Raw genomic sequence first — 10784 nt, forward strand, 5'->3', positions numbered from 1 at the left:
TTGATGCTGAAGCTGCTTGATGCTGATGCTGCTTGACTCTCTCGCTGCTTGATGCTGACGCTGCTTGACACTTTCGCTGCTTGATGCTGACGCTGCTTGATGTTAACACAGCTTGATGCTGATGCTAATTGTTTCTGACGTTGCTTGATGCTGACGCTGCTTGATGCTGATGCTGCTTGATGCTGACGCTGCGTGATACTGACCCTGCTTGACGCTGATGCTGCTTAACGCTGACGCTGCTTGATGCTGACACTGCTTGGTTCTGACGCGGCTTGATGCTGACGCTGCTTGATGCTGACGCTGCTTTATGTTGACGCTGCTTGATGCTGAGGCTGCTTGATGCTGAGGCTGCTTGACACTTACGCTGCTTGATGCTGATGCTTCTTGATGCTGACGCTGCTTGATGCGACGCTACTTGATGCTGACGCTGCTTGATTTTGACGTTGTTTCTGATGCTGCTTGATACTGACGCTGCTTGATGATGATGCTAACGCTGAGGCTGCTTGATGCTGACTCTGATTGACACTCACTCTGCTTGATGCTGACTCTACTTGATGCTGACGCTGCTTGATGCTGACGCTAGTTAATGCTGACGCTGTTTGATGATGGCGTTGCTTTATGCTGACGCTGCTTGATACTGACGCTGCTTGATGCTGATGTTGACGCTGAGGCCAATTGATGCTGACGCTGCTTGACACTCACTCTGCTTGATGCTGACTCTACTTGATGCTGACGCTGCTTAATGCTGAGGCTGCTTGATGCTAAGACTGCTTGAAGCTGAGGCTGTTTGATGCTGACTCGGCTTAACGCTGACGCTGCTTGATGCTGACGCTGCTTGATGCTGACGCTGCTTGATGCTGATGCTGCTTTATGTTGACGCTGCTTGATGCTGAGGCTGCTTGACATTCACGCTGCTTGATGCTGATGCTCTTTGATGCTGATGCTGCTTGATATTGACGCTGTTGATGCTAACGCTGCTTCACGCTGATGCTGCTTAACGGTGACGCTGCTTGATGCTGACGCTGCTTGATGCTGACGCTTCTTGACACTGACGCTGGTATGATGCTGATACTGTTTGATGCTGACGCTGCTTGATGATTATGCTGCTTCATGCAGATGCTGCTTGATGTTGACGCTGCTTGATGCTGATGCTGCTTGATGCTGGCGCTGCTTGACACTCACGCTGCTTGATGCTGACGCTGCTTGATGCTGACGCTGCTTGATGCTGACGCTGCTTGATGCTGACGCTGATTGATGCTGACGTTGCTTGATGCTGATGCTGCTTGACGCTGATGCTGCTTAACGCTGACGCTGCTTGATGCTGACGCTGCTTGACACTGACGCTGTTTGATGCTGACGCTGCTTCATGCTGACGCTGCTTCATGCTGACGCAGCTTTACGCTGACGCTGAGGCTGCTTCCTGTTGACGCTGCTTGACACTTACCCTGCTTGATGTTGACGCTGCTTGACACTTACCCTGCTTGATGTTGACGCTGCTTGACACTTACCCTGCTTGATGTTGACGCTGCTTGATGCTGCTTTATGTTGACGCTGCTTGATGCTGAGGCTGCTTGACACTCACGCTGCTTGATGCTGACGCTGCTTGATATTGACGCTGCTTGATGCTGATGCTGCTTGATGCTGACGCTGCTTGATGATGATGCTGCTTCACACTGACGCTGCTTGATGCTGACGCTGCTTGATGCTGACGCTGCTTGATGCTGATTCTGCTTCATGCAGATGCTGCTTGATGTTGACGCTGCTTGATGCTGACGCCGCTTGATGCTGACGCTGCTTAACGCTGACGCTGCTTGATGCTGACGCTGCTTGATGCTGACGCTGCTTGATGCTGATGGTTCTTGACGCTGATGCTGCTTAACGCTGACGCTGCTTCATGCTGACGCTGAGGCTGCTTCATGTTGACGCTGTTTGAACACTCACGCTAATTGATGCTGACGCAGCTTGATGCTGACGCTGCTTCATGCTGACGCTGCTTCATGCTGACGCTGCTTCATGCTGGCGCTGAGTGCTGCTCTATTTTGACGCTGCTTAATGCTGACGCTGCTTCATATTGACGCTGCTTGATGCTGATGCTGCTTGATGCTGACGCTGCTTGATGCTGATGCTTTTTGATGCTGACGCTGCTGATGCTGACGCGCCTTGACACTGATGCTGCTTAACGCTGAAGCTGCTTGATGCTGACGCTGCTTGATGATGACGCTGCTTGACACTGACGCTGCTTGATGCTGGACGCTGCTTGATGCTGCTTGATGCTGACGCTGCTTGATGCTGCTTGATGCTGACGCTGCTTGATGCTGACGCTGCTTGATGCTGACGCTGCTTGACGCTGATGCTGTTTAACGCTGACGCTGCTTGATGCTGACACTGTTTGACACCGACGCTACTTGATGCTGACACTGCTTGACACTGACGCTACTTGATGCTGACGCAGCTTGATGCTGACGCTGCTTCATGCAGATGCTGCTTCATGCTGGCGCTGAGGCTGCTTTATTTTGACGCTGCTTCATGCTGATGCTGCTTGATGCTGACGCTGCTTGATGCTGATGCTCTTTGATGCTGACGCTGCTTGATGCTGACGCTGCTTGATGCTGATGCTCTTTGATGCTGACGCAGCTTGATGCTGACGCTGAGGCTGCTTTATGTTGACCCTGCTTGATGCTGATGCTGCTTGATGCTGACGCTGCTTGATGCTGACGCTTTTTGATTTTGACGTTGATTGATGTTGACTCTGCTTGATATTGATTCTGCTTGATGCTGACGCTGCTTTATGTTGACGCTGCTTGATTCTGACTCTGCTTGACACTCACGCTACTTGATGCTGACGCTGTTTTTGATGTTGACGCTGCTTGATGCTGACCCTGCCTGATGCTGACGCTGCTTAACGCTTACGCTGCTTTATGCTGAGGCTGCTTGATGCTGACGCTGTTTAACGCTGACGCTGTTTAACGCTGACGCTGCTTGATGCTGACGCTGCTTGATGCTGACGCTGCTTGACGCTCACGCTGACAGATGCTGACGCTGCTTGACTCTGACGCTGCTTGATGCTGACACTCCTTGATGCTGACGCTGCTTGATGCTGACGCTGTTTAACGCTGACGCTGGTTAACGCTGACGCTGCGTGATGCTGACGCTGCTTGATGCTGACGCTGTTTAACGCTGACGCTGTTTAACGCTGACGCTGCGTGATGCTGACGCTGCTTGATGCTGACGCTTTTTGATTTTGACGTGATTGATGTTGACTCTGCTTGATATTGATTCTGCTTGATGCTGACGATGCTTTATGTTGACGCTGCTTGATGCTGACGCTGTTTAACGCTGACGCTGTTTAACGCTGACGCTGCGTGATGCTGACGCTGCTTAATCCTGACGCTGCCTCATGCTGACGCTGCTTGACGCTGACGTTGCTTGATCCCTGACGCTGCCTGATGCAGACGCTGCCTGATGCTGACGCTGCTTGACTCTGACACTGGTATGATGCTGACGCTGTTTGATGCTGACGCTGCTTGATGATTATGCTGCTTCATGCAGATGCTGCTTGATGTTGATGCTGCTTGATGCTGATGCTGCTTGATGCTGACGCTGCTTGTTACTTACGCTGCTTGATGCTGGCGCTGCTTGATGCTGACGCTGCTTGATACTGACGCTGCTTCATGCTGACGCTGCTTCATGCTTACGCTGCTTGATGCTGATGCTGCTTGGCGCTGATGCTGCTTAACGCTGACGGTGCTTGATGCTGGCGCTGCTTGATGATGACGCTGCATGATGCTGACGCTGCTTGATGCTGATGCTGCTTGATGCTGACGCTGCTAGATGTTGACGCTGCTTGACATTCATGCTACTTGATGCTGACCCTGCTTGATGCTGATGCTGCTTGATGCTGACGCTGCTTAATGTTTACGTTGATTGATGCTGACGCTGCTTGACATTCACGCTGCTTGATGCTGATGCTGCGTGATGCTGACGCTGCTTGACATACACGCGGCCTGATGTTGACGTTGCTTGATGCTGATAGTGCTTGATGCTGACGCTGCTTGATGCTGACGCTGCTTGATGCTGACGCTGCTTGACATGCTGATGCTAATTGAATCTGACGTTGCTTGATGCTGAGGCTGCTTGATGCTGACGATGCTTGATGCTGATGCTGCTTGATGCTGACGCTGCGTGATGCTGACCCTGCTTGACGCTAATGCTGCTTAACGCTGACGCTGCTTGATGCTGACGCTGCTTGATGCTGACGCTGCTTGATGCTGACGCTGCTTGATGTTAACACAGCTTGATGCTGATGCTAATTGATTCTGACGTTGCTTGATACTAACGCTGCTTGATGCTGACGCTGCTTGATGCTGATGCTGACGCTGCGTGATGCTGACCCTGATTGACGCTGATGCTACTTAACGCTGACGCTGCTGGATGTTGACGCTGCTTGATGCTGACGCTGCTTGAAGCTGACGCTGCTTGTTGCTGACGCTACTTAATGCTGAGGCTGCTTGATGCTAAGACTACTTGAAGCTGAGGCTGTTTGATGCTGACTCAACTTAACGCTGACGCTGCTTGATGCTGACGCTGCTTGATGCTGACGCTGCATGACGCTGACGCTGATTAATGCTGACGCTGCTTGATGCTGATGCTGCTTTATGTTGACGCTGCTTGATGCTGACGCTGCTTGATGCTGACGCTGCATGACGCTGACGCTGCTTGATGCTGACGCTGCTTGATACTGACGCTGTCAAATGCTGACGCTACTTGATGCTGACGCTGCTTGATGCTGACGATGATTGATGCTGACTGTGCTTGAAGCTGACGCTGCTTGATGCTGACTCTGCTTGACACTGATGCTGCTTGATGGTGACGCTGCTTGATGCTTAGGCTGCTTCATGCTGACGCTTGAGGCTGCTTCATGTTGACGCTACTTGATGCTGACGCTGCTTGATTGCTAATGCTGCTTGATGCTGACGCTGCTTTATGTTGACGCTGCTTGATGCTGACGCTGCTTGATGCTGACTCTGCTTGATGCTGACGTTGCTTGATGCTAACGCTGCTTGATGCTGACGCTACTTGACACTGACGCTGCTTGATGCTGACGCTGCTTGACACTGACGCTACTTGATGTTGACGCTCCATGACGCTCACGCTGTCTGATGCTGACGCTACTTGATGCTGACGCTGCTTGAAGCAGACGCTGCTTAACACTGACGCTGCTTGATGCTGAGGCTGCTTTATGTTGTCGCTGCTTGATGCTGAGGCTGCTTGATGCTGAGGCTGCTTGACACTTATGCTGCTTGATGCTGACGCTTCTTGATGCTGACGCTGCTTGATGCTGACGCTACTTGATGCTGACGCTGCTTGATGCTGAGACTGCTTGATGCTAAGACTGCTTGAAGCAGAGGCTCTTTGATGCTGACTCTGCATGATGCTGACGCTGCATGACGCTGACGCTGATTGATGCTGACGCTGCTTGATGTTAACATAGCTTGATGCTGATGATAATTGATTCTGACGTTGCTTGATGCTGAGGCTGCTTGATGCTGACGATGCTTGATGCTGATGCTGCTTGATGCTGACGCTGCGTGATGCTGACCCTGCGTTACGCTGATGCTGCTTAACGCTGACGCTGCTTGATGCTGACGCTGCTTGATGCTGAAGCTGCTTGATGCTGATGCTGCTTGACTCTCTCGCTGCTTGATGCTGACGCTGCTTGACACTTTCGCTGCTTGATGCTGACGCTGCTTGATGTTAACACAGCTTGATGCTGATGCTAATTGTTTCTGACGTTGCTTGATGCTGACGCTGCTTGATGCTGATGCTGCTTGATGCTGACACTGCGTGATACTGACCCTGCTTGACGCTGATGCTGCTTAACGCTGACGCTGCTTGATGCTGACACTGCTTGCTTTTCTGACGCGGCTTGATGCTGACGCTGCTTGATGCTGACGCTGCTTTATGTTGACGCTGCTTGATGCTGAGGCTGCTTGATGCTGAGGCTGCTTGACACTTACGCTGCTTGATGCTGATGCTTCTTGATGCTGACGCTGCTTGATGCTGACGCTACTTGATGCTGACGCTGCTTGATTTTGACGTTGTTTCTGATGCTGCTTGATACTGACGCTGCTTGATGATGATGCTAACGCTGAGGCTGCTTGATGCTGACTCTGATTGACACTCACTCTGCTTGATGCTGACTCTACTTGATGCTGACGCTGCTTGATGCTGACGCTAGTTAATGCTGACGCTGTTTGTTGATGGCGTTGCTTTATGCTGACGCTGCTTGATACTGACGCTGCTTGATGCTGATGTTGACGCTGAGGCCAATTGATGCTGACGCTGCTTGACACTCACTCTGCTTGATGCTGACTCTACTTGATGCTGACGCTGCTTAATGCTGAGGCTGCTTGATGCTAAGACTGCTTGAAGCTGAGGCTGTTTGATGCTGACTCGGCTTAAGGCTGACGCTGCTTGATGCTGACGCTGCTTGATGCTGACGCTGCTTGATGCTGATGCTGCTTTATGTTGACGCTGCTTGATGCTGAGGCTGCTTGACATTCACGCTGCTTGATGCTGATGCTCTTTGATGCTGATGCTGCTTGATATTGACGCTGTTGATGCTAACGCTGCTTCACGCTGATGCTGCTTAACGGTGACGCTGCTTGATGCTGACGCTGCTTGATGCTGACGCTTCTTGACACTGACGCTGGTATGATGCTGATACTGTTTGATGCTGACGCTGCTTGATGATTATGCTGCTTCATGCAGATGCTGCTTGATGTTGACGCTGCTTGATGCTGATGCTGCTTGATGCTGGCGCTGCTTGACACTCACGCTGCTTGATGCTGACGCTGCTTGATGCTGACGCTGCTTGATGCTGACGCTGCTTGATGCTGACGCTGATTGATGCTGGACGTTGCTTGATGCTGATGCTGCTTGACGCTGATGCTGCTTAACGCTGACGCTGCTTGATGCTGACGCTGCTTGACACTGACGCTGTTTGATGCTGACGCTGCTTCATGCTGAAGCTGCTTCATGCTGACGCAGCTTTACGCTGACGCGAGGCTGCTTCCTGTTGACGCTGCTTGACACTTACCCTGCTTTTATGTTGACGCTGCTTGACACTTACCCTGCTTGATGTTGACGCTGCTTGACACTTACCCTGCTTGATGTTGACGCTGCTTGATGCTGATGCTGCTTTATGTTGACGCTGCTTGATGCTGAGGCTGCTGCTTGACACTCACGCTGCTTGATGCTGACGCTGCTTGATATTGACGCTGCTTGATGCTGATGCTGCTTGATGCTGACGCTGCTTGATGATGATGCTGCTTCACACTGACGCTGCTTGATGCTGACGCTGCTTGATGCTGACGCTGCTTGATGCTGATTCTGCTTCATGCAGATGCTGCTTGATGTTGACGCTGCTTGATGCTGACGCCGCTTGATGCTGACGCTGCTTAACGCTGACGCTGCTTGATGCTGACGCTGCTTGATGCTGACGCTGCTTGATGCTGATGGTTCTTGACGCTGATGCTGCTTAACGCTGACGCTGCTTCATGCTGACGCTGAGGCTGCTTCATGTTGACGCTGTTTGACACTCACGCTAATTGATGCTGACGCAGCTTGATGCTGACGCTGCTTCATGCTGACGCTGCTTCATGCTGACGCTGCTTCATGCTGGCGCTGAGGCTGCTCTATTTTGACGCTGCTTAATGCTGACGCTGCTTCATATTGACGCTGCTTGATGCTGATGCTGCTTGATGCTGACGCTGCTTGATGCTGATGCTTTTTGATGCTGACGCTGCTGATGCTGACGCGCCTTGACACTGATGCTGCTTAACGCTGAAGCTGCTTGATGCTGACGCTGCTTGATGATGACGCTGCTTGACACTGACGCTGCTTGATGCTGACGCTGCTTGATGCTGCTTGATGCTGACGCTGCTTGATGCTGCTTGATACTGACGCTGCTTGATGCTGCTTGATGCTGACGCTGCTTGATGCTGACGCTGCTTGATGCTGACGCTGCTTGACGCTGATGCTGTTTAACGCTGACGCTGCTTGATGCTGACACTGTTTGACACCGACGCTACTTGATGCTGACACTGCTTGACACTGACGCTACTTGATGCTGACGCAGCTTGATGCTGACGCTGCTTCATGCAGATGCTGCTTCATGCTGGCGCTGAGGCTGCTTTATTTTTGACGCTGCTTCATGCTGATGCTGCTTGATGCTGACGCTGCTTGATGCTGATGCTCTTTGATGCTGACGCTGCTTGATGCTGACGCTGCTTGATGCTGATGCTCTTTGATGCTGACGCAGCTTGATGCTGACGCTGAGGCTGCTTTATGTTGACCCTGCTTGATGCTGATGCTGCTTGATGCTGACGCTGCTTGATGCTGACGCTTTTTTGATTTGACGTTGATTGATGTTTGACTCTGCTTGATATTGATTCTGCTTGATGCTGACGCTGCTTTATTTGACGCTGCTTGATTCTGACTCTGCTTGACACTCACGCTACTTGATGCTGACGCTGTTTTGATGTTGACGCTGCTTGATGCTGACCCTGCCTGATGCTGACGCTGCTTAACGCTTACGCTGCTTTATGCTGAGGCTGCTTGATGCTGACGCTGTTTAACGCTGACGCTGTTTAACGCTGACGCTGCTTGATGCTGACGCTGCTTGATGCTGACGCTGCTTGACGCTCCGCTGACAGATGCTGACGCTGCTTGACTCTGACGCTGCTTGATGCTGACACTCCTTGATGCTGACGCTGCTTGATGCTGACGCTGTTTAACGCTGACGCTGGTTAACGCTGACGCTGCGTGATGCTGACGCTGCTTGATGCTGACGCTGTTTAACGCTGACGCTGTTTAACGCTGACGCTGCGTGATGCTGACGCTGCTTGATGCTGACGCTTTTTGATTTTTGACGTTGATTGATGTTGACTCTGCTTGATATTGATTTCTGCTTGATGCTGACGATGCTTTATGTTGACGCTGCTTGATGCTGACGCTGTTTAACGCTGACGCTGTTTAACGCTGACGCTGCGTGATGCTGACGCTGCTTAATCCTGACGCTGCCTCATGCTGACGCTGCTTGACGCTGACGTTTGCTTGATCCTGACGCTGCCTGATGCAGACGCTGCCTGATGCTGACGCTGCTTGACTCTGACACTGGTATGATGCTGACGCTGTTTGATGCTGACGCCTGCTTGATGATTATGCTGCTTCATGCAGATGCTGCTTGATGTTGATGCTGCTTGATGCTGATGCTGCTTGATGCTGACGCTGCTTGTTACTTATGCTGCTTGTGCTGGCGCTGCTTGATGCTGACGCTGCTTTGATACTGACGCTGCTTCATGCTGACGCTGCTTCATGCTTACGCTGCTTGATGCTGATGCTGCTTGCGCTGATGCTGCTTACGCTGACGGTGCTTGATGCTGGCGCTGCTTGATGATGACGCTGCATGATGCTGACGCTGCTTGATGCTGATGCTGCTTGATGCTGACGCTGCTAGATGTTGACGCTGCTTGACATTCATGCTACTTGATGCTGACCCTCTGATGCTGATGCTGCTTGATGCTGACGCTGCTTAATGTTTACGTTGATTGATGCTGACGCTGCTTGACATTCACGCTGCTTGATGCTGATCGCGTGATGCTGATGCTGCGCTTGACATACACGCGGCCTGATGTTGACGTTGCTTGATGCTGATAGTGCTTGATGCTGACGCTGCTTGATGCTGACGCTTGATGCTGACGCTGCTTGACATGCTGATGCTAATTGATCTGACGTTGCTTGATGCTGAGGCTGCTTGATGCTGACGATGCTTGATGCTGATGCTGCTTGATGCTGACGCTGCGTGATGCTGACCCTGCTTGACGCTAATGCTGCTTAACGCTGACGCTGCTTGATGCTGACGCTGCTTGATGCTGACGCTGCTTGATGCTGACGCTGCTTGATGTTAACACAGCTTGATGCTGATGCTAATTGATTCTGACGTTGCTTGATACTAACGCTGCTTGATGCTGACGCTGCTTGATGCTGATGCTGACGCTGCGTGATGCTGACCCTGATTGACGCTGATGCTACTTAACGCTGACGCTGCTGGATGTTGACGCTGCTTGATGCTGACGCTGCTTGAAGCTGACGCTGCTTGTTGCTGACGCTACTTAATGCTGAGGCTGCTTGATGCTAAGACTACTTGAAGCTGAGGCTGTTTATGCTGACTCGGCTTAACGCTGACGCTGCTTGATGCTGACGCTGCTTGATGCTGACGCTGCATGACGCTGACGCTGATTAATGCTGACGCTGCTTGATGCTGATGCTGCTTTATGTTGACCTGCTTGATGCTGACGCTGCTTGAATGCTGACGCTGCATGACGCTGACGCTGCTTGATGCTGACGCTGCTTGATACTGACGCTGTCAAATGCTGACGCTACTGATGCTGACGCTGCTTGATGCTGACGATGATTGATGCTGACTGTGCTTGAAGCTGACGCTGCTTGATGCTGACTCTGCTTGACACTGATGCTGCTTGATGGTGACGCTGCTTGATGCTTAGGCTGCTTCATGCTGACGCTGAGGCTGCGTCATGTTGACGCTACTTGATGCTGACGCTGCTTGATGCTAATGCAGCTTGATGCTGACGCTGCTTTATGTTGACGCTGCTTGATGCTGACGCTGCTTGATGCTGACTCTGCTTGATGCTGACGTTGCTTGATGCTAACGCTGCTTGATGCTGACGCTACTTGACACTGACGCTGCTTGATGCTGACGC

At 51.7% G+C, this 10784-nt stretch overlaps 2 protein-coding genes across 2 annotated transcripts; both read right to left on the bottom strand.

Annotated features, from left to right (window-relative positions):
• Positions 1–3856: 3856 nt before the first annotated feature.
• LOC138360931 (streptococcal hemagglutinin-like) lies at positions 3857–5430 on the bottom strand. The gene is made up of 2 exons (XM_069320430.1): positions 5088–5430; positions 3857–4194 (listed from the first exon to the last, which is right to left on the bottom strand). The coding sequence occupies exons 1-2, from the start codon at positions 5428–5430 to the stop codon at positions 3857–3859; spliced, it is 681 nt and encodes a 226-aa protein (XP_069176531.1).
• A 4110-nt stretch (positions 5431–9540) lies between these two features.
• On the bottom strand, positions 9541–10578 carry LOC138360933 (platelet binding protein GspB-like). The gene is made up of 2 exons (XM_069320431.1): positions 10426–10578; positions 9541–9861 (listed from the first exon to the last, which is right to left on the bottom strand). Exons 1-2 carry the CDS (start codon positions 10576–10578, stop codon positions 9541–9543), a joined length of 474 nt encoding a protein of 157 aa, XP_069176532.1.
• Between the last annotated feature and the right edge of the window lie 206 nt (positions 10579–10784).

This window comes from Procambarus clarkii, unplaced genomic scaffold (assembly GCF_040958095.1).
Source record: "Procambarus clarkii isolate CNS0578487 unplaced genomic scaffold, FALCON_Pclarkii_2.0 HiC_scaffold_131, whole genome shotgun sequence".
In the NCBI taxonomy this organism is placed as follows: Eukaryota; Metazoa; Arthropoda; class Malacostraca; order Decapoda; family Cambaridae; genus Procambarus; species Procambarus clarkii.

What these genes read in the sequence shown, in the direction of transcription:
- LOC138360931 (XM_069320430.1), bottom strand. Translation starts at nt 5,430, where the DNA reads ATGCAGAGTCAGCATCAAAGAGCCTCTGCTTCAAGCAGTCTTAGCATC. An exon ending in CAGCGTCAGCATCAAGCAGC is followed by an intron (nt 4,195 to 5,087) that starts GTCAGTGTCAAG and finishes AGCGTCAAGCAG; the next exon opens with GGTCAGCATCACGCAGCGTC.
- LOC138360933 (XM_069320431.1), bottom strand. Translation starts at nt 10,578, where the DNA reads ATGAAGCAGCCTAAGCATCAAGCAGCGTCACCATCAAGCAGCATCAGT. An exon ending in TAGCGTCAGCATTTGACAGC is followed by an intron (nt 9,862 to 10,425) that starts GTCAGTATCAAG and finishes AGCATCACGCAG; the next exon opens with CGTCAGCATCAAGCAGCATC.